The sequence below is a fragment of the Triturus cristatus genome, chromosome 2_1, assembly GCF_964204655.1.
Source record: "Triturus cristatus chromosome 2_1, aTriCri1.1, whole genome shotgun sequence".
In the NCBI taxonomy this organism is placed as follows: Eukaryota; Metazoa; Chordata; class Amphibia; order Caudata; family Salamandridae; genus Triturus; species Triturus cristatus.
Window position 1 is genome coordinate 113,719,518 of NC_140581.1, and position 24,252 is coordinate 113,743,769.

A 24,252-nucleotide genomic window follows, 5' to 3' on the forward strand; every position below is an offset into this window, starting at 1 on the left:
GGTCTGACACTAGCCCTGTCCCCCTGATGCTTAAGACTCTAGCCCTGTCCCCTGATGCTCAGGGTCTGACTCTAGCCCTGTCCCCCTGATGCTCGGAGTCTGACTCTAGCCCTGTCCCCTGATGCTCAGGGTCTGACTCTAGCCCTGTCCCCTGATGCTCAGGGTCTGACTCTAGCCCTGTCCCCCTGATGCTCAGGGTCTGACTCTAGCCCTGTCCCCCTGATGCTCTAGCCCTGTCCCCTGATACTCAGAGTCTGACTAGCCCTGTTCCCTGCTGCTGAGGGTCTGACTCTAGCCCTGTCCCTTGATGCTCAGGGACTGACTCTAGCCCTGTCCCCTGATGCTTAAGGTCTGACACTAGCCCTGTCCCCCTGATGCTTAAGACTCTAGCACTGTCCCCCTGATGCTCGAGGTCTGACTCTAGCCCTGACCCCTGATGCTCTGGGTCTGACTCTAGCCCTGTCCCCCTGATGCTCGGGGTCTGACTCTAGCCCTGTCCCCAGCTGCTCCTGGTCTGACACTAGCCCTGCCCCCCTGATGCTCTAGCCCTGTCCCCTGATACCCAGAGGCTGACTAGCCCTGTTCCCTGCTGCTGAGGGTCTGACTCTAGCCCTGTCCCCTGATGCTTAAGGTCTGACACTAGCCCTGTCCCCCTGATGCTTAAGACTCTAGCCCTGTCCCCCTGATGCTCGGGGTCTGACTCTAGCCCTGTCCCCTGATGCTCAGGGTCTGACTCTAGCCCTGTCCCCTGATGCTCAGGGTCTGACTCTAGCCCTGTCACCCTGATGCTCAGGATCTGACTCTAGCCCTGTCACCTGATGCTCAGGGTCTAACTCTAGCCCTGTCCCACTGATGCTCAGGGTCTAACTCTAGCCCTGTCCCCCTGATGCGTAGGGTCTGACTCAAGCTCTGCCCCCATGGTCAGGGACTGACAATAGCCCTCTCCCCTGATGCTCTAGCCCTGTCCCCCTGATGCTCAGGGTCTGACTCTAGCCCTGTCCCCCTGATGCTCAGGATCTGACTCTAGCCCTGCCCCCTGCTGCTTAGGGTCTGACTCTAGCCGTGTCCCCTGATGCTCAGGGTCTGACTCTAGCCCTGTCCGCGGCTGCTCATGGTCTGACACTAGCCCTGTCCCCTGATGCTCAGGGTCTTACTTTAGCCCTGTCCCCTAATGCTCAGGGTCTGACTCTAGACCTGCCCCCTGATGTTCATGGTCTGACTCTAGCCCTGTCCCCTGATGCTCAGGGTCTGACTCTAGCCCTGTCCCCCTGATGCTCAGGGTCTGACTCTAGCCCTGTCCCCCTGATGCTCAGGGTCTGACTCTAGCCCTGCCCCCCTGATGCTCAGGGCCTGACACTAGCCCTGTCCCCCTGATGCTCGGGGTCTGACTCTAGCCCTGTCCCCCTGATGCTCAGGGTCTGACCCTAGCCCTGTCTCCTGATGCTCAGGGTCTGACTCTAGCCCTGTCACCTGATGCTCAGGGTCTAACTCTAGCCCTGTCCCACTGATGCTCAGGGTCTGACTCTAGCCCTACCCCCTGATGCGTAGGGTCTGACTCAAGCTCTGCCCCCCATGGTCAGGGACTGACAATAGCCCTCTCCCCTGATGCTTTAGCCCTGTCCCCTCCCTTGATGCTCAGGGTCTCACTCTAGCACTGCCCCCGCCTGATGTTCATGGTCTGACACTAGCCCTGTCCCCCTAATGCTCAGGGCCTGACACTAGCCCTGTCCCCCTGATGCTCAGGGTCTGACTCTAGCCCTGGGCCCTGATGCTCAGGGTCTGACTCTAGACCTGCCCCCTGATGCTCAGGGTCTGACCCTAGCCCTGTCTCCTTGATGCTCAGGGTTTGACCCTAGCCCTGTCCCCCTGATGCTCAGGGTCTGACCCTAGCCCTGTCCCCTTATGCTTAGGTCTTGACACTAGCCCTGTCCCCCTGATGCTCAGGGTCTGACTCTAGCCCTGTACCCTGATGCTCAGGGTCTGACTCTAGCCCTGTCCGCGGCTGCTCATGGTCTGACACTAGCCCTGCCCCCCGATGCTCTAGCCCTGTCCCCTTTTGCTCATGGTCTGTCACTAGCCCTGTCCCATGATACTCAGGGTCTGACACTAGCCCAGCCCCCCTGATGCCCAGGGTTTGACTCTAGCCCTGTCCCCTGGTGCTCAGGGTCTGACACTAGCCATGTCCCCCTGATGCTCAGGGTGTGACTCTAGCCCTGCCTCCTGATGCTCAGGGTCTGACTCTAGCCCTGTCCCCTGATGCTCAGGGTCTGACTCTAGCCCTGTCCCCTGATGCTCAGGGTCTGACTCTAGCCATGTTCCCTGATGCTCAGGGTCTGACTCTAGCCCTGTCCCCTGATGCTCAGGGTCTGACTCTAGCCCTGTCCCCCTGATGCTCAGGGTCTAACCCTAGCCCTGTCCCCTGATGCGCAGGGTCTGACTCTAGCCCTGTCCCCTTATGCTTAGGGCCTGACACTAGCCCTGTCCCCCTGATGGTCAGGGTCTGACTCTAGCCCTGTCCCCTGATGCTCAGGGTCTGACTCTAGCCCTGTCCCCTGATGCTCAGGGTCTGACTCTAGCCCTGTCCCCCTGATGCTCAGGGTCTAACCCTAGCCCTGTCCCCTGATGCGCAGGGTCTGACTCTAGCCCTGTCCCCTTATGCTTAGGGCCTGACACTAGCCCTGTCCCCTGATGCTCAGGGTCTTACTTTAGCCCTGTCACCTGATGCTCAGGGTCTAACTCTAGCCCTGTCCCCCTGATGCTCAGGGTCTGACTCTAGCCCTGCCCTCTGATGCGTAGGGTCTGACTCAAGCTCTGCCCCCCATGGCCAGGGACTGACAATAGCCCTGTCCCCTGATGCTCTAGCCCTGTCCCCTTTTGCTCATGGTCTGACTCTAGCCCTACCCCCTTGATGCTCAGGGTCTGACTCTAGCCCTGTCCCCTGATGCTCAGGGTCTGACTCTAGCACTGCCCGCCCCTGATGTTCATGGTCTGACACTAGCCCTGTCCCCCTGATGCTCAGGGTCTGACTCTAGCCCTGCCCCTTATGCTTAGGGCCTGACACTAGCCCTGTCCCCCTGATGCTCAGGGCCTGACACTAGCCCTGTCCCCTGATGCTCAGGGTCTGACTCTAGCCCTGGCCACTGATGCACAGGGTCTGACTTTAGCCCTGCCCCTGATGCTCAGGGTCTGACCCTAGCCCTGTCTCCCTGATGCTCAGGGTCTGATCCTAGCCCTGTCCCCCTGATGCTCAGGGTCTGACCCTAGCCCTGTCCCCCTGATGCTCAAGGTCTGACCCTAGCCCTGTCCCCTTATGCTTAGGGCCTGACACTAGCCCTGTCCCCCTGATGGTCAGGGTCTGACTCTAGCCCTGTCCCCTGATGCTCAGGGTCTGACTCTAGCTCTGTCCGTGGCTGCTCATGGTCTGACTCTAGCCCTGCCCCCCCTGATGCTCTAGCCCTGTCCCCTTTTGCTCATGGTCTGTCAATAGACCTGCCCCATGATGCTCTGGGTCTGACACTAGCCCAGCCCCCCTGATGCCCAGGGTCTAACTCTAGCCCTGTCCCCCTGATGCTCAGGGTCTGACTCTAGCCCTGCCCCCTGATGCGTAGGGTCTGACTCAAGCTCTGCCCCCCATGGTCAGGGACTGAGAATAGCCCTGTCCCCTGATGCTCTAGCCATGTTCCCTTTTGCTCATGGTCTGACTCTAGCCCTGCCCCCTTGATGCTCAGGGTCTGACTCTAGCCCTGTCCCCTGATGCTCAGGGTCTGACTCTAGCACTGCCCCCCCCCCCCTGATGTTCATGGTCTGACACTAGCCCTGTCCCCCTGATGCTCAGGGTCTGACTCTAGCCCTGCCCCTTATGCTTAGGGCCTGACACTAGCCCTGTCCCATCGGATGCTCAGGGCCTGACACTAGCCCTGTCCCCCTGATGCTCAGGGTCTGACTCTAGCCCTGGCCCCTGATGCACAGGGTCTGACTCTAGCCCTGCCCCCTGATGCTCAGGGTCTGACCCTAGCCCTATCTCCCTGATGCTCAGGGTCTGACCCTAGCCCTGTTCCCCTGATGCTCAGGGTATGACCCTAGCCCTGTCCCCCTGATGCTCAGGGTCTGACCCTAGCCCTGTCCCCTTATGCTTAGGGCCTGACACTAGCCCTGTCCCCCTGATGGTCAGGGTCTGACTCTAGCCCTGTCCCCTGATGCTCAGGGTCTGACTCTATCTCTGTCCGTGGCTGCTCATGGTCTGACTCTAGCCCTGCCCCCCCTGATGCTCTAGCCCTGTCCCCTTTTGCTCACGGTCTGTCAATAGCCCTGCCCCATGATGCTCAGGGTCTGACACTAGCCTAGCCCCCCTGATGCCCAGGGTCTGACACTAGCCCTGTCCACTGATGCTCAGGGTCTGACACTAGCCATGTCCCCCTGATGCTCAGGGTCTGACTCTAGCCGTGTTCCCTGATGCTCAGGGTCTGACTCTAGCCCTGTCCCCCTGATGCTCAGGTTCTGACCCTAGCACTGTCCCCTGATGCTCAGGGTCTGACCCTAGCACTGTCCCCTGATGCTCAGGGTCTGACCCTAGCCCTGTCCCCTGATGCTCAGGGTCTGACTCTAGCCCTGTCCCCTGATGCTTATTGTCTGACTCTAGCCCTGTCCCCTGATGCTCAGGGTCTGACTCTAGCCCTGTCCCTAATACTCAGGGTCTGACACTAGCCCTGTCCCCTGATGCTCAGGGTCTGACTCTAGCCCGCCACCACCCCTGATGTTCACGGTCTGACTCTATCCCTGTCCCCTGATGCTCAGGGTCTGACTCTAGCCCTGTCCCCTGATGCTTAGGGTCTGACACTAGCCCTGTCCCCCTGATGCTTAAGACTCTAGCCCTGTCCCCTGATGCTCAGGGTCTGACTCTAGCCCTGTCCCCCTGATGCTCGGAGTCTGACTCTAGCCCTGTCCCCTGATGCTCAGGGTCTGACTCTAGCCCTGTCCCCTGATACCCAGAGTCTGACTAGCCCTGTCCCCCTGATGCTCGGGGTCTGACTCTAGCCCTGTCCCCAGCTGCTCCTGGTCTGACACTAGCCCTGCCCCCCTGATGCTCTAGCCCTGTCCCCTGATACCCAGAGTCTGACTAGCCCTGTTCCCTGCTGCTGAGGGTCTGACTCTAGCCCTGTCCCCTGATGCTTAAGGTCTGACACTAGCCCTGTCCCCCTGATGCTTAAGACTCTAGCCCTGTCCCCCTGATGCTCGGGGTCTGACTCTAGCCCTGTCCCCTGATGCTCAGGGTCTGACTCTAGCCATGTCCCCCTGATGCTCAGGGTCTGACTCTAGCCCTGTCCCCAGATGCTCAGGGTCTGACACTAGCCCTGCTTCCCCATCCCGATGCTCAGGGTCTACTAGCCCTGTCCCCCTGATGGTGTAGGCTTTCACTTTCCAAACACCCGCAGCACCTCTATGTCTGGCCAATGGCTGACCCGCACTATTACCGGGTGGATCTTTCCTGCAGCATCCCCTGATGCTTAGGGTCAGACATTAGCCCTGTCCTGCAACACCCCCTGATGGTGTAGATCGGTCCTCAGTTCTGACTTGGAGCACCCCTGATGCTCTAGATCTGGGGCCCAAGTCCTGTTCTGAAATACCAGTTGCAACCATGGTAATTTTTGGCAGGGTAAGAGCTGCCCAGTCTAATCTATATCGCCCAAACCTGGTTTAATACTGGGTCTTGGAGGACTCCCCAGTTGCACCCAGTCCTGACCTGCACCACACCGTATCTGCTTTAATACTGTGTCTTCGAGGACTCCATTGTTACACCCCAATCCTGAACTCCCTCACACATTATCTGCTTTAATACTGTGTCGGGGAGGACTCCACAGTCGCTCCCCAGTCCTGACCTGTGTCATACATTATCTGCTTTAATGCTGGATTAAGGAGTACGCCATAGTTGCACCCCTTCCCTGCTCTAATTGCACATTTGGCCAGTCCGGTGGTTATCAGAGAGAACTGGGTTTGTAAACATAGTATAAGAGTTTCCTTTATGGGCTTACCACAATCGACTTCACCAAACCAAGATGTAGATTTTTGAGCGTCCAACTCAACACATGATGTTCATGCATGTAGAGACGTTTGTGTAACACGTATTGAGACTCGGAGTGAGGCTCTGTGGTCCAGAGGGGTACACCATGTGCACACTGACCAAGCGAACTACCATTGGCTCGCCAGGCTGTAAAAGATTGACAGAGATGGCAGCAAAAAACCTTATAGTGGCAGTGCAGACCTTTTTCTTTGCCCCTGCCAGGGAGAGCTGCCTACTGGCTTCTCCCAACTTTTTAGGTCTCGTCTAAAAGAGCACAGGTGCTCTTTGTTAAAAGTCATTTTGTTAGGTTGGAGCAGGACTACTGTGTGCAGGGCTACTATGGTGCATGTGCTGTCGCCACCGGCAGCAGTTCCCCTGCTCCTTTCTTGGCTTCGGCTGTGGTGCTCCCTACTGCCACCCTGTTCAGCCTCCTCAAGGAAGCCATCAGTTTTACAGTCTAGGTAGTGGTGCTAACTGCCCCAAGATCTGCAAGCTGTTCGGTCTGCCCCAGTCCCCCAACGCCCCCTTCAACCACCTGCTATTCCTTGTTAGCATGCCCTTACAGGAGGGAGGAGAAATTCAAGATAAATGCTCATATTGGGTCAGCTCTTGTTTGCCCTTGACCGTGAAGACTGGACGCCTGTTTCCAAATACCCATCCTGCTGTCCCACAGGCGTTACCTGAGGTTTGTGATGTGGCAGGAGCAGTTACACCAGGAGGTTATAAGAGGCCTCTTGTGCAAATGGGGAGAACCGTGGCTAGATCTGTTCACTACTGGTAAAATCGTGTCATGTCAGCACTTCTGAGTGCTGGAATTTCCAAGGCATCTCTTCCTCTGAGGCACCTTCATCCCACGTGGAATTCAAGACCTTTGCCTTTCCGCTGATACCACTTCTGCCCAGAGTTGTCAAGAAGATCAGGAACGACTGGGTCAAAGTCATCCTAGCCCTGGGCTTGAGCATCTGTCCTCCGATCGGACTGCCGTCTGGGAAGATCTGCTGTCACAGCAACAGGGCAGGGCTCTGCACCCGAGCCTTTTCAATCTCCACCTTCATGCTTGAAGATTGAGCGGCGACAGCTGAATATCTTCAGCCTTCCTACCGAGGTAGTTGATATCATCTTGGCTGCCAGGCGTCCCTTGACATAAACTGTATAAGCCTATTGTTGGGACAAATTTGTTGTTTTGTGTGGCACACGCCATGCAGGCCACAGTTTCTGACGTTCTCCTGTTTGTTTTGTTTCTTGCTCAGCAAGGGTTTCACTTGGGCACAGTTAAAGGTTATTTTTCGGTCTTCTTTCAGTTGCCAGGCCAGGGCTCCTAGGTTAAGTCTCTAGTTGTGATAGGATTTTTGAAAGGGCTTAAACATGTGTCCCCTTTCACGTTTTGTGATGCCCGAATGGGACATCAATCTGGGGTGTCAGTGAGCTACAGGCTCTGTGCCAATCTACCACATACCACCTTCTTCCCAGACAAGCTGTTTCTATGGACTAGGACACCTTTTCTGCCGAAAATTGTGATGCCGTTCCTCGTCCATCAAACCATCACCCTGCTGGCATTCTATGGTCTGCCTCAACCCAGTAAGGAGGAGATACTCCATCATTTGGTTCCCCAGAGAGCACTGTCTACATAGATTGTACCAGAGCACTTTTGGTGGATGATAGCTGTTTGTGGAGTTAGCTGGTACGAAAAAAGGCAAAGCTGGGCAGAAGAGAACCATCTCCTACTGGATCGTGCTGTTCATTAAGACTCTGCTACTCATTGGTGATAAAGTAGCCTGCAGCAGGACTGCATGCTCATTCTACCAGTGCCAAAGTTGCTACAGCTGCACTACCACATGTAGTCCTTGTCCTTACATATGCCAGGCAGCTACGTGGGCGTCCCACCATACATTCACGAGGCACAGTGGTCTGTACGGCCAAGTTCACCTTAAGGAGCACTTTGATGGCTTAATCTTCCAGGACTTTCTGGTTTGAGTCCTCTCACTGACCTGCCTTGATGTCCATTCAACAAGTGAGTAATCTGTGACTCAAAGTCTCTATCAGAAGAACAAGTTACGTTTGAAAATGCTCTTTCTGGTAGAGACAATCTAGCCGCAGATTCCTCACTGATCCTCTCATTGTCCCTGTTCTGCGATAGGCATCTGCACACTGATCACAAAATATTAGCTCACGGGACTCTATGTCGGTTGGGTGTGGACAGCAGCTGAGGTCAGCATGCCAGGGTGGTGCCTATATGGGCTCAGCACGTCATTTATAGAGTGTAACAGCATCTGTGCAGAGCTGCACAGTGCCACCTGACAGCTTGCCCAGGTAATACTGAAAAGTTTCTGGATCCAGTCTGCTGCCTGGGGTGTATTCAAAAGATGTGGACTCAGCGGCTAGATAGTTTACCAGCAGTGGCTGCTTCCCCCAGGCAGTAGTGATGAGACGGGGAAGGGAGGGGTAAAAAAAAAAAAAAAGAACCAGAAGCACACAGGCTCTCAGACTCCCCTCGCCAATCACAGCGCTGCTGTCACTAGCATGACAGCAGCGTTGCTTGTTTCCGGTCCAGGGAGGACCTGGCTTGGCAGTTCGGGCTGGACTGTTCCCACGAGGCACAGGGTCAAGACTGATTTGCATATGGCTGGGTTCAAACTGGAACGGCATGGTGAGCAAAAAAACGATGGATTTAAGCCCAGATCTCTGTACTGGGGTGAATGTATGACATTGTTCTGCATTCTGTCCATCAACTGTTGTTTTTGCGTTTGCCACTAGCATGACAGCAGCGTTGTGGTTGGTCTGAGTGCCGTGGTTCGGCACTCAGACAGAGAGTGGGAGCCTGTGCATGTTCTCCACCTAGACTGTGTAATACAGCCGGGTGGAGAACATGTTAAGTGTGCATGACTGTTTGGGCGACCCAGGACGAGCGGCCAAACTGTCATGCACACTTGAGTGCACTCACCACTCCTCTCCCTGCTGGCTGTGCCGACCGCCAAGCCCCTCCCTAAAACTGGCTTCAGCAGGGAAAATTAAATTGATAATAACATTGTGTTGTTATTTTAATTTTACCTTTTTGGCACTGCTGAAAAGCAGTGGGGCGACGCTCCTCCGCCTTTGTGGAGGAGCCGCCCCTGTCCACCAGAAAGAGCGTTACAAATGGTTATCACTTGCTCATTTAACCTATGCTTAGCTCCTTAGTCTTTCTTATTATTTTTACTATGATACTTTTTGCTGCACACAATTTCGTTTTCGATACCCTGGTACCCTTATCAAAGATTATAGGACCTTGCTTGGTATTATGAATTGGAATTGTACAGCAGGCTGTGTGAAATGTTGAATCCACAGCTCTTCGAGTATTCTTTGAGTGGGACAAAGGTACCAGATTATTCTGTGTCATCAGGGACTCCATATTCCGTTTTAGGATTTTCTTTTTAAAGACTATTATAATCTAGTATTTAAGAGCAGTTCGTTCAGTTGAGCAGAGTAAGGGCTACCACAGCCATACTATTTCGAGTCTGAAAGTGAGGGTTCAGGGCTAAAGCCTGGAGTCCGTGGGAACCTGCAGCCTCTACCTCGACTCTCTTCCAGTGAAGAGAAGGAATACATTTCTCTTTGTTAAATCCTACATTACCACCAGTGACCAACAATCTAGATCCCAAACTGTCCTCTTGTCCACGTCTAATCTTGCTTGACCTGCCGTGGCGTACAGTGTCCTCCTCAAACCGCGGCAGAGTGAGTAGCTGTTGCTACTCAGTGTTGCACTCAGTCATTCTGACTCTTGCACATCCTAGTGAACTGGGTTTGGTCTTCGAACAATGCACACTTGAGATTACAAAAAAGGAGCTGTTTCTAGCCAAACGTTAGAACGGAAAGAAGTGGAAATAAAAAATGTTGCAATGGGCTTTGTGCAAGTGACCTGAAAGTGTATTGTTCTGTATAGTGAAATTCACACACACATCCTTATCCCCCAAACTTCTTATAGCCATGTAAGGAGGGTTGTCGTGGATATGGGTGCAGGGGACCCCAGAGGTCCGATTTTAATTACATTAATAGGATGAGTTCCTGACCAGCAGTGGTCATTTCTTAGTGAAACTTTGTGTGGATACAACACCTGCCCATGTCCTATTTGTAGGGCACAACCTCTTGTAGTATTAGGATGGTGTTGAGGGTGGGAGGCCGAGTGACCTCTCTCCTCTGCTTTTCATGCAGTCTGCATGGGTGCGGTTGGTAGGTCAACTTATCAGTTGCACTGTTTTGGGCTAACACCATAGTAAATGAGTTTCAGTGGCAGGTGTGCATTTTTACTGCATTTTTGCCAGACTCAGAAAGCTGTGTTTCCTGGGACTCTAATTTTAAAATAAACTGCTGGTTTCTAGCTCTGCATTACCTTCCACTCTTGATCGCCCTCACATCACCTGCCGAAAGCTCCTGTGCAATAGGCCCAGCTCTGGGTCACACGGTTGAGTTATTAAATAAGAAATAAAGCCTGAAAAACCTCTTTAAGTCACTGGATCCACTATCTGAGCCTCTCTTCTCGTCCCTCCATTTACTGGCCATACGCTAGCCCCTCAATACAGAGAGACAGAACTATTTTGGAAGCCTTTCCGTATTCTGTATGAATAGGAGAGACATGTCTGTTGAAACCTTTCCATGAGACTTAATGAGTAGGAAAGCAGTAGCTCTATTGAAAACCTTTCCATGGGAATATATGATTTATTTTTAATGTTTTTTATTGCCCTCTCCCTCCGCTTGCCAATCAAAGCATGGCATGTCTGTAGTAGGTACAGGCGTTTGTTAAAATACATCATAGTAATACTATCCAGGTCTTTTTCAGGACTGCCTAATACTAGCCATTTCTGTTATTGCCTAATGCCATTCCTATGATTTCCTTATGCAATTCCTATGATTGGCTAATGCCATTCCTGTGATTGGCTAATGCCATTCCTGTGATTGGCTAATGCCATTCCTGTGATTACCCAATGCCATTCCTGTGATTGGCTAATGCTGTTTCTATGATTTCCTTATGGAATTCCTATGATGGCTATTGGGGGCCACATGTATTCTGAAATTACTAAACAATTTTAGATCAGCTGACTGGTTGTAAAATATCAATGGTGAATTTAAAAGAACGTACAGGGGTTTAGATCCTGCTCATTGATTGCCATTGGCTGGTATTTTTGTCACGCTCATTTCCATACTTCGTATTTGATGGCTTCCCTGGCCCATCTTATGTTTGTCCTTCCCTTGCAGCTTAGTGTCTTTACCATCCTGTTGAGAGGCTGATCTACTGCTCACTTTTGGGGAACGTCCTTCGCTTTGGTTAGGAACTTCATTGGCGTGCGTGTAATTTCCAGAGCTCTACCTTGTTTGCTTCCATCCCTCTTCCCCTCCTCAATGCTCTCGGTTGTGCTCTCGTGTGTGCTTCTTTCCCTGCCCCCTCGTGCGCTCCATGCCCTCTCCCCATTGCTCTCCTCTCCTCAACTACCTCCAACTCCCTCCTCCATTGCCACACCCCACCCCCCTCCCATGGTTCTTTTTTTAAGTATATATTTTTGGGAGAGGTCCAGGCAGCACATTCCTGCCAGCCCTGCACAATATCACACATAAAATGTATTTTTTATTAACCTCTCTAGGTACCTCCCACTATCTTAGATCTGTCAATGAAAAAGGAAAATAAAATGGAGCCTGCTTCATTCTGGAGACACACGTATACATGGAGACATATCCGCACACTTACAAAATGACACTTCCTCCAACAGATGCGCCTTTATGTTTTTTTTTTTTACGATGCTAAAAAACATCCGCAAAATATTGTGTTTTTTAACGATCCTATGTAGGATTGCCAAACATGCAATTGGTTCCAAAGGCGAGACCTTTTGGCTTTACCAGTAAGTGTTTTAAGTTTGTTTGAAGCTTGGTAGTGGTTCTCATGGACACACAGCCTACTCCCCAACTAGTTTTTTTTTTTTTTTTAAATAATGAGCTCTCAAGGCAAGTGAGTTACCACTCCAACTGAGGAGTCTGTACCTTTTCAATGTTTTCCAGTCATATATCAGTTGCGAAACATTGATACAGTGCACACTGTATTGGTATTTAGAAGAGATGTCCCTTGCAAATACCGATTCGGTATGTATTTCTAAGCACATTTAGCAAATCTGAAAGACGTTTTCTGAAATCGCAATATGTGTTTAGTACATGAGAAAATGGGCATTATCATTCGCAAACCCTCTAATGCACTGATTCCTTGGGTTTGCGAATGCTAAAGCTTTTCATACATCTGGCCCGACGTTACTGCTTGGGTCCACTGGTCATATGCTCTGCAACATCCAGAGGTTGTTTCTGCATATGTGACTGAAACATTACAACTGCTCAAACTAAATTCTGTACCATAAAACCTAGAGACAGTGGGGTAAACCTTTCGGATTTCGACGCTGAGTGGTCATGGGCAGGGCTCTTAGTTATGATTGAGAATGGACTTTCTTTCATCTCCTTGTGGTAATCCGATTTCCTTTCATTGGATAGGGCTTTCTAGAAATCATGTGGTTGTTGTACTGGACATACTAAGTACTGGACCAGATGTACTCGACACCTTTGGATTGTGTTGTAGGATCTACCACAGCTATAATGTTCGAGACACTTTTGTAAGGAGTGGTTGTTTTTCCTAAGCACTGGGTGTCATTGGCACCATATGACTTGTTGTTGGTTATGCTAAGGTCTGCATCTCCCTGGCATTCATTGACTGTGTTTTGTTTATACTCCGGCCTGAGTAGTATTGACTCTGTTCGACCGTGTTGTTGGTCATACTAAGAGCTGCAAGTTATTGATGCTCTTTGACTGTTGCTGGTTGTATTAACTAAATGTTCCCTATACTAAAGACACCATGTTCTTCACACCCTCTGACTGCCCTTCAGGTTATATGGAATGAATATTCTTGACACCTTCCGCTTATTGTGCTACTGATTATGGTGAAGAGTGGATATTCTTAGAATCCCCATAACACATTTTTTGGCACATGGGTGGTACCAGAGTTTCCGCAGAACCCCTGATCACAGTATTTGCTATGTTTCAGGCTGGAGGATTTTAAGAACATTGGATGAGGTTATTTTTTTTGTTTATTAATGAGACTGAGCGTTCCTGAGAACGCTTGATGACTATTGGCCATGATTAGCTTGGGGTGGTCGTATGACCCTCCACTTTTGTGTGTATGATTAGAATGGAATGAATGTCTTCACATTGTCTGACCAGGCTACTGGTTATGGTTACGACTGAGCTTTAGAGACATCTACACGGGCTCTTGGACGTACTTATTGTTTCACTTCCTTGGGGCCACCGGATGTCGCTGTTTTAATGATTAGAGCACATTCTCTTTATGATCATTAGGTCTGGACGATCTTTAAACCCCTCTGATTAGTTCTTAGTAAGACTAGATCTTCCTTACACCGCCTAACTCAATAGTGTTAACTATTACTCTACCTGATTGCACTGTTCGTTATAAATCAGGGCCACTGGAATTATGTGATTGTGCGGCCGCAACGATTTTCGCACAATTATAGATTTGTCGCATGTGCCTCATAAGCCATCATCTGCGGCATAATAATCTGCAGATTTTAACCCAAAAAAGTAGTTTCAAGCTCAAACGGTTCACAAGTTACTAAAAATGCATCAAAACGCATTTCAGCGCTGTGGAAGGCCCTCTGCACAGACTGACTGGTTAGATTTCTGTTGCTTATTACTATATTTGGGTGTTAAAGTGGTACTAATGAGGTGCAGCCAATGCCCAGACAGTGATAACAAGCGTGAAAATAACAAAACAATGAAGTAATACTGTCACAAAACGGGCTGCATTATGTTGCATAATTTGCCTTTTCTTGCCGCATAATTCACTCAACCCTGCTGCATGATTTGACACTCCCCTGCCGCATAATTCCAGTGGGCCTGTTCTTAATTAGGTCTCAGAGTTATTATCATCTCTGTTCATGTTACTGCTTGTGATTATGGCAGGACGTTCATAAGACCTCGAGATGGCATTTTCTGTAATTTGGAGACCTCTCCTGATCACTCCCGTGGCTATAATTAAGATTAGACTTGATTGAGACGCGTCGATGGTCCAGTCAGTAGTCATTTGGATTGGATGTTTAAAGACCTGATTGCTTTGTTAGGTGTATTGAAGCTGCATGTTCCTTTGTTACTCTGATCGCTGTATTGGGTACATCTTTGAAATGCCAGCTGTGCTCGGTTTTCTATGCATATTTATTGCCAGTGCCACTAACCAGCCCCTTTTATCTCTGTTTTCCAGCTTTACGAGCTTGATGATGACCCGAAGAGGAAAGAATTCCTGGACGATCTCTTCAGTTACATGCAGAAGAGGGGTGAGTGCCATTCTGCCAGCTCTGGCTCCCTGGGCAGAGCTTTTAGAATTCTCTCGGTTTATAAACTAAATTCAACTGGTTAAACCTTTAGCTCATTAGCAATGTAACTACTAGTCCAGTTTATTTCTGTTGAAAGTTTAACTATCATCTGTTGTACACAGGCAATCATCACATTTGGTAATGTGTTGTGTGCCTATTCCATTGAAGAGCCATAGAACTTTAGCACACATTAATACAATTGATGTAACATAATTGTGCTCTAAATTAGCGAAGGTGGAAGAGTGGGCCTGAAATGTTTAGGTCATTGAGTCATGATGTTTTACATTGTGATTTAATAGCATCTTGAGACCTAATACATACATGCTGCCTTCCTGTGAGCGCCACAAAGGCTTAGCCAGCCACCTTCCTGGCCACTACTACATGGCCAAATCAAGCGGGTGTGGAGCTTACCCTAAAAACTTACATCACAAGAAACTGCCCCAACCATTGTTTCTCTTCCATGATTTACGGTTAAAGATTAATTTCAGTTCACATCACACTTTGTACCCGCCTACGATAGTAAACCTGTTGTATTTCTCAGCGCCATATCGTAGCTCGTAAGAGAGTGTAGAGTAGGCGTTAGGTGATGGCACAGAAGGCGCTTCTAGGGGCGCAGTGTTTTGTGGTGAGGCGGGCAGTCTTGAAGGTGACGTTGTGGTCGTCATATCCGAGGAGCTACTCATGTTAATAGTTTGCCTGGGGTGTTCTATACGAGTTTTAAGGAAGAGAGCTGTTATTTTGTGGATCGAAATAGGGGACTGCGTAGATGATTAAAGGGATTACAATAGTTTCTAATGCTAAAGCTTTGTCTTTGGGTTTATGAAACAACGCGAGGAAGATGTGGATCTAGCCTGTGCATGCCGCCTTCTCAGACTCCAAGGCCAGTCTGAGGCTTGTAATGTAGAGGAAAGGCTGAAGGACCTCGCGCATGCGCTGGCGAGTAGCAAGCGAGACCAAGGAAACGTCTGGCCATACAAACCTCCACAGAGCATAGACAGCTTCTTAGGGCTTACGTGGAACGACTTCTAGTTGAATTTGCTGAGGTCAGTTGGCCAGAAGGGGACAAACCAGAGCAAGGAGGAGCCAGTCCTTCGCTTATTTCTTGTGACACATGAATAGCGGCATTTATGTCGACCTGTACCAAGGGCAGTAGAGCAGCATTTAAACCATGGGCCTTAATCCATTCAAAGAAATACCCCCCCTCCCCCACCCAAAAGTCCAATTTTATGTGTAAACATTTTGAAATGTGGACCAAGAAGTTCACGTTGACGTGCTCTGGATCTTGTTTGAAGCATTATCATTGGAGTTAAGAGCTTTGTGCAATCTATGATGAGTTGGCGAGGATGATGAGTTCTTTTGATTAAATTGACAGCATTCTTTTGGTTCCTATTCTCATATTCACTACTTATGCGGGGGAAGGGCACGAAGAAGCTGCTCCTGGCAACACAAGTGGCGATAGCCGAGTGGAAAAAAGCGTCAAAGGGAATGCATTGGGACAACTGTGTGACGCGTGAGTCTCCGCTATGGAACGTGATTAAAAGGATTTGCAAACTGCACGGTTTCAAGCACTGGGGCACGTTGGGGATCTTAAAGTTAGGAGATCTACTGGAGGAGGTGACCCTTGCTTCATTCCACTTTCTACAGAAAGAGTTTGAACTAACCTCGACACGGTATTATAAATACTTACAAGTCACTCACGCCTGGAAGGCACAACAGATTGAGACGGAGGCAATGCCTTAATATGCACCGTTGAAGGGGAGATTTCATATGGGGGAAATTGGAGGAAAGGCGACCTCCTGAACCTATAAGACTTTGATCAACAATCAACCAGACACATTAGTGAGCCGGAGGGCTAAATGGGAGGGAGAACTAGGGACCCACGAGGACCTGGATTGGGAGGCGGCACTGATGCTCCCCAGGGAAGTGGCGATAAAATCCTGTCTCCGCTTGATACAATTTAAGATCCTGCATAAGGCATAGTACTATAGGGACCGGTTACATCTTTTTAGAAGGGCGGCAACACCTCAATGCCTCTGATGCCACACTGAAAGGGGAACATATCTTCGTACACTATAGCACTGTAGGGTAATTGCCGCTTACTGGTCAGCCCTCACCAGGGAACTCAGGCCCATACTAGACGCATTGATACCAATGGACTGATAGGAATACCTACAGTGATAGATCTTCCCAGGGTCAAACTACTGTTTGTAAATTTGGGAATAATGGTGGGGAGAAGAGATTTGGCAAAACACTGGGGTCACTGACTCCACCCACATTGCATGAATGGAAAATGGGGATGACCTTTATATGATAGTGGAGAAAGCGACGTAGAAGATGCGCGGGTGCCCAAGGAAATTTGCCAGGATATGGGGTCCCTGGCTGAGATACCACGGAATTACAAATATGGGAGGGGATCCGCTGTCTCAAAGTAATGTAACTGTGACAACATCTGGAGGTTCAGATGATACCCATTAGTGGAGGGGCTGCACACCTCTGCGATTGTGCCCAGTATGCCCCCACTACGTTTGTAACCATCCAACTTGTGTGTCATTTGCTGTTCTCAAGTAATACACCCCGTGCTATACTTGTGTGTGTAATGCGACAGTTGTATAAGAGAAAATCTAATAAAAATATATTCCCCAAAACAATAGAGAGTATTCCACATGGTGTGAGATATGCATTATGAGCCCACCAGTCAGATAACTGAGTATCACTGCCGTGCCCAGTCTGAATGTCTGATAGCCTGTGGTAAGATTTCACAGCAGGAGAGAGCGCTCTAGACACTCCTGCTGGGAGGTGAAGGAGTGGTCTTGTGTTTCCACTCTTCCGCACTCTAAGCTCACACGGATGAAACCAGGGTGCTGTTTATCCCACTGATGTCCTTGGCTCTTTGGTGCTGCCTGCTGTACCTGGAGTGAGCAGAGGACAAGGGACCTCTTCCATAGCTTATTTCAGGGCCTTAATTAGGCTGCAATCTAATTATTTTCCTATTTATTAAACCAGTCCAGCTGTTACCGTTGAAAAATGGCGTTAAGAGGAATGGAAAGAAGCTTTGCTGCCTGGTTTCCATGATGTGCTCCTCTGAGGGTCAGAGTAACGCCTGTTTCTGGAGGCAGGGACCCATTTCAGGGAGGTTTAGGGATCTATCGACACTTGTTCTGTGCCACCTCTTGTTTTATGCCCGTATCTTTTTAAGGGTACCGCTATATTTCTGTGTAATTGAATGCACCCGAATGTTTAGGTGTTTTTTGTTGCAGTCTTGCTAGAGACACCTTCAGCTATCTGTCAAACACATTGTTGCATCCAATACTACAGAGGGGGCTTGGGTCATCCCCTGCCCGTGATTGGATGGCTTTCTTTTTGGTCCCACGTCTTTGCTGTTATTTCAGGTCTCATCTGGCACTCACTGCGGTGTTTATTGTGCTCCTTCCTCTGGCTGTGTCTGCATACAGCACCTGCTTCTACTCTTTCCCTTGCTCTGCCAACTTTCTCTGCTACGTCTCAATTCCCTCCCCCCTTTAGTGTCCAACGCCAAGCATTGCCGTGGCTCAGTGCCGCGCTGTCTGTCTGTCTCTCCCACTCTCCCTCCGCTGCAGCCACCCATCGTCCACTCCATGCTGGCCACTCTTATTGACCTGTCCTTTGCAGATGGTTTTAACACGAGCAGGTTTACCTCTGATGTTACCGCCAAGGGCTGTGCTTCAGCCAGGACATAAGCATCCAGCATTGGCTAAGCCAGTAGCAGAGTGCGGAGACCAGTAAGCTTTGGTAAAGTGAGGCAGATTTGCTTTGCCAATGCTTGCTTTGTTTGATCTTCGTCTGTTCAGTAGTCAGGCCTGCCAGACTCGTTATGCTATGTTATGCAGATTTGTAGAGCGCACTATCACCCAGGAGGGTATCCTGGCACCGTGAAGGTGCGAGTGTAGGCACACCTAGCGCCTGGTGGGACTCCTCGAAGCGCCAGGTGTTCATCTGCTTGCGGGAATTCAAGAAGTGTGGAGGAGGAGCCTCAGGGTAGCAGGGGGTCGTTGCACGCATTGGGAGCAACGTAGGAGGAGGCTCGGTTTTCCATGTGCTTGGGATGTGGGAAAGGAGTCTGTACGAGCGGAGGTGTGTGGAAGGTTTGTGAGAACAGATGCGATTGTTGAGGTATGCTGGGCCAGCGTTATGTAGCGCCTTCAAAGTGTGGGTAAGGAGTTTAAATTGTGCTCGTTTGTGAATGGGGAGGCATTGGAGCCCCTGCAGGTGTGGTGCGATGTGAGGGTGACGTAGGAGGTTGAGAATGATTCTTGCCGCCATTGACTAACAAGTCTTGATACTGGTTTGCGTCTTTTTCTTCTGGGTGAATGTCATCATGGATGCTGCCCCCCCTCCGTCCCTTGCCAAGGGCATAGTGCTTTGTCGAGGTTTCAGCTCCGTTTCAGAAGGTGCTCCATACCATACGATCAGGCCCGGCTCCAGGAATTTTTATTTGGGTGGGCCAAGGGTGCATTTGGGTGGGCCACTGCGGGCTCGATTTGTCGCATATATGTCTGGGCAGGCCTGCTTCAGGGCCCTCCTTTATCTCTTCTTAGTCTTACAAGGCCCAGTAAAACGCCCTCTTTTCCAAATCTCTTTCTAAATGTTATCACTCTTAAAAAGTGTTTTTTTCCATGTAATGTTCCTTTGATGGGAAGAGGAGGTTTCTGAGGTGGTAGGTATCAGGCAAGTGACACTTCTCGGGCTCCCTCTGTGCCAGCCCCAGGGAGAATCCCTCTCGAATACTACCTCCGCCTGACCCCGGACTCTGCAACGCACTCCCTTACAGGCTTGATTATCCACTGCTCCTCTCCAGTGCACCTTATCTCACAGCTGACCTTGGGCCCTAGCCCCATATCAGGCACCATCGGGCTCCACTTTTTTCCCGGTAAAAACCTTAGTAAAATCACCTTCAAACTTAAAACATTGGATATAGCAGTGAATCTAATTAGCACACGCTTTAAAGTATGTTCCACAGTAGCCCTTATGACCCGACTGCTAATTAAATCAACAAAAAACAGAAAGGCCATGACAGGGCCAGCTGATGTGAAAGTATTTTTTGGCGCCACACCAAAAACCTCTTTCTCTGTAAATACCTTTATACCACCTTCCAACAGTGCCCCTCATCCCTCCATTGCCCCCCCTATTGACCTCCTCCTCAGATTCCCTCACTGCCACACACCACAAGTGCCCCTCATCTCCCCATAGCCCCTCCCCCTCATGACCTCCACCTCGGATTCCCTCACTGCCACCCTCCACCAGTGCCCCTCATCTCTCTGTAACCCTTCCCCATCATGACCTCCTCTTCAGACTCCCTCACTACCACCCTCCACCAGTCCCCCTCATCTCTCCCTAGCTCCCCGTCCACCCCATGACCTCTTCCTCGGATTCCCTCACTGTCACCCTCCAACAGTACCCCTCATCGCACCATAGCCCCTCCCACTACCTCCTCCTCGGATTCCCTCACTGCCACCCTGCAACAGTGCCCCTCATCTTTATGTAGCCCCTCTCTCATATGCATTTAATTTGTTGTATAGCGCTACTCATATCATTGCAGTGTGTGTCAGTACTTTACAGCTACTCATATCATTGCTGTGTGTCAGTACTTTACACCACGCACACATTATACAGAGACAATGAGTCATACAAGTATGTAAATCAGTCTACAGGGAATGTCACATAAGCCAATGAGGATTACAAGGTGTAGGTATCACATGTCATCCATACTGGTGGGCAGTATATTTTAAGAGGGTTTGATCTGGGGAAACACAACCTTAGGATTTAAAGAGTATTCCATGGGGGTCAGCTTTACTGATAAAAATGTATATCTGCCCAAACATACTCATTTTAGCAACATTAGAATAGTGAAAGACTGAGGAAGTTCTAACTATATCACAAAACAAAAAAAGCGAAGTTCTAACTATACCATTCATGTTTGTATGGAGCTCTTTGGTGCCAGTTCATTGGTCACTGTCCTATGTTAGGATTGTAACTTCTGAACTGCAAGTAACACAAGGATCTCTGTGACAAAGGCAGTAACCCACTGAGCTATCCACATAAAATACAGTTCATCTGCATTTAAAAACTACTAACAGACAAATGATTGCTCTCCAGCAGGATCATTAATCACCAGCGTTATCTGGGCATTTTGTATTGTCTTATTGTTGTCCTGCATCAGCCGTAATAATGATAAAAACTGTTCAAATGAAACACACATGAAGTATGTGTCCCGCTGGGCCTGTGCAGATTTTAAAAAGAAAAACAAATAGTAACACATTCTCTTACCTACTCCATTAGTCAAACTTTATGTCACAGCCTGATGTAATAAGCAGCTGCAGGGGCCAGGAAAGGTGAATAGGAATAAACAAACTTCTTTTCTCCTGCGCTGCATAGAAAAAGAAATATCCACGCAGCACAGAGGACAGTAGGCAAAGGTTGCCGTTGTCAAAGTAAGGATGTGTCGCCTATCGCCATGTGGAGATGAAGGAGTGAAAAAAATAAACAAAGCCTCGTTAACATGTAAATTGTCTTTTAAAGACCTGTGAAGTACTCTGGTGCGGCTGTGATAATCTCTAAAACTGCCTGTGTGTGCGCGCCCGGGAAGCCGTCTCAGCCCGGGCGCGCACACACACAGACAGCCCTTTGAGCCCAATAGCGTTGCGCGCCTGCCTTCAAGCCCTCACTGCGAGGGCCAAGATTCCTGTTTGGGTGGGCCAGGCTCATGTTTGGGTGGGCCTGGCCCACCCAGCCCACCCACTAGAACCGGGCCTGCATACGATAATGATTCCCCATCAGAATAGCCTCACTGGGCGTGACATGATGTGTGACACTGTATCATCGGACAATGTGCAATGGCATTTTATGTATGTGAGAAGTTTACCAGTGAATTTAAAAAAGCCTTGAAAAAGTCCAGTGACATGAAACACCTGTGAGCAGTTTGTATGGCCGTTTTTGTTGGAATAATAAAAGACACGCCATGAATTTAAGTGATAGCCCTCTCAGCGGTGCATGTTTAGGGGCGCCTTGGAATTCTTTCTTGGCTGTCAGAGAGCACACGGTGACTCTCGGCACGTGAGCAGCGCCAGGGCTTCCCCGTCCGCGTCGTGCGGTTTTCTCTCCAGGGTCCAAGAACCGTGTACGGGAGATCCCTCAGCGTGGGGGGCGCAGGCCTCATCCCCCACCATGGAGGCACATGCCGCGAGCCATCAGGCTCCGAGGATGAAGACAGGAACGTGGCAGCCTTCCACCGGCCCTCGGCACCGCACACTCCTGCAGCCATGAGCCGGGAGGTGCAGGCCTTCCGATCCGTGACATCTTGACAGGCGGCGGCGGGGCCTTGTCAGGCACTGCTCCAACATCTCAATCATCCTCCCAGGCTAGCGCTTCCTTGGCTGCAGGCCCTCTCCGCCTCCGCGGCGCTTGCTGCCCCGCACCTCGCGCACCTCTGGGGACTACAAGAGTGGAATATGTATATAGGTTTGAAGCTTCAGTGACCTTCAATTAACAGTTGCCACCTTGATCACGAGTCTTATTTACGTTGATGGAGGGGAGTGAGTGAACCGACCAGGATTCGAGCTTGCAAGGTGTGTGCAGATCTCAGCAGCATGCGCGCTACCCACTCCGCTATCATTTCACCTAGGTTCTAAATATGGCTACATCTGTTGATTGCAGTGGATAACATGGTGTTACATGGAGGGTGTGGAGTGAGGATGTCATATCACGTTGTGTGCATGTTGCAAGCGCTATACAAATGCAATTACAATACAATACAATGTACAGTACCTACGCCACCTCTGCTCTTTGGCTGCTTCAAAGCGCTGTAGCGAAAGGACAGGAAAGAAGGAAGGTGGGCACCAGAGAGAGTGAGGGAAAGAATATGATGCTGCCGGATTTCAGTTGCTACAGATCATATTTTGGGACTGTATTTGTGTTCTTGCTTTGTTCGATTTGCAAATATTACTTGTTTATAAAGCATGACACAACAATGTTATTGTAATAGAAGGGGGTCCTGTGAACAGCTGGAGATGTTTTAGTTATTCGTTGTTGAAGGTGTGGCCTCATTTTTTACTTCTTCCTCCTTAATACATTTTTGTATGGCCTCTCTCATTAGCCTAATGTGAGTTGAGACATCCCTCTTCCACACTGGTGTGAAATACAGAATTTACAGGTTTTAATTGGCAACAGAAATGGGAGCCCGCGCACTATCAATGGAACCATCACACAAGGAGGGACCCTCAAAAGCAAATTGGACCCTCGGTCAAGCAGGGGACCCTCAAACAGAAAGAAAACAACTACAGAAACAATGGGACCCTCACAGAAGAAATGAGACCCTCACAGAAGAAATGAGACCCTCACAGAAACAATGGGACCCTCACAGAAGAAATGGGAACTTCATACATGCAAGAGGAAGGACCCTCACACAAGCAGGGACTCACACACAGTCAATGGAATCGTGACACAGTCTATGGACACCTGTATCAGTGGGGTCCTCGGAAGCAATATGGGACCCTCGCAGGAGCAACTGAGCCCTCACACAAGCAACGGGATCCTCGTAAATGCAACCGTACCTTTACACAAGCAGTGAGATTCCTGCAGAGGCGAGATGAGCACTCATACAAGCAATGTGACCCTCGGAAAGTAAAAGAACCCTCACAGAAGCAATGGGACCCCGACAGAAGGAACGAGACCCTCATAGATACAATAGAACCCTCACGCAAGCAATGCAAATCACCCTTGATGCTAATGGATCGTGACTCAAGAAATGGGAACTTTATAGAAGCAAGGGGACCGCCACTGAAGCAGTGGGAACCTCACAGAAGAAATGAGACCCTCACAAAAGGAATGATGAGGCCTCACGCAGGCAACGTTGTAGGTGTCTTCCTGCTCCTGCTGGCCAAATAGACCATGGGCCTTTAATTTAGAAAGAAACTCTTTATTTGCTAGGAAATCCAAATAGATTTTGACTTCTAAAGAAAGGATGTCCTCCCATGTGTTTAAAGGTAGAGGCTGGGCACTGCCACTTCCAGGACCTTCTCACTAAGGCTCCTGCAGAAGCATGCCTGAGGCTTGGGTGTGTTATCCAGGGCATGCGGTGGTGAAGGGAAGTGGGCAGGGGCTGTCCCTGTAAGCACACGCCCAACAGTGAAGTCCGCTCGGTAGTGGTGCGCTGTTGGCATCTGTGGCCCGTGCAGCATCAGCGGCCCCTGGGTGTATGTGTAGGCCTAGGGATGTGCTACAACTAAGAGTCTGAGGTTTCAGGACCCCCTTTCTCAATTCCAGCCATTGTCAAGTCATTTGTGTTCCTTTTCAACCTTGCAGTGTGTGTGGACACACGTTTGTGGTCTGCCTGCATGTGTCATGAGGGCCAGGGCCGGCGCTAGGCATGGGCAGCTGCCCAGGGCCCCGCGCCTGCTGGCAGCCATTGGGCCTCGCACCTTTAAAGCCATCAGACGTTCTAGGCCCAGGGGGCCCGCTGAGAGTTTATATGTTTTCTCTTGTATATCAATCTCCCCTGCTGACCCGTCTCTGTGGGCCTAATGGCTGTATCTGCATGTTCATGGCAGCAATCAGGCAGGTCATTTGAGTGCCCATGCCTGTGAAGTGGCCCTGTCCCTGTATGAATAAAAGACAGACTATCCTGCAGGGGCACAGCAAAGAATATAGTGACGATGGCGGGGCATCACAATGGCAACTGCTCACCGAGGGCAAGTGGAAAGGGAGCAGGGAGGCGAATAAAAGGGGCAAGACAAATGGAACACAGTGGGGGGGGGGGACAGATAGGTGTGCGCG

The 24,252-nt window shown here is 50.0% G+C and overlaps 1 protein-coding gene across 1 annotated transcript in view; it reads left to right on the plus strand.

Moving 5' to 3' along the window:
* ARID3C (AT-rich interaction domain 3C) overlaps positions 1–24,252 on the plus strand; it is a 548,993-nt gene that overhangs the window by 334,686 nt on the left and 190,055 nt on the right. Inside the window, exon 3 of the mRNA XM_085628417.1 lies at positions 14,334–14,406. Within this exon, the coding sequence (XP_085484543.1) occupies positions 14,334–14,406 (73 nt within the window). The remainder of the gene's footprint in view (positions 1–14,333; positions 14,407–24,252) is intronic.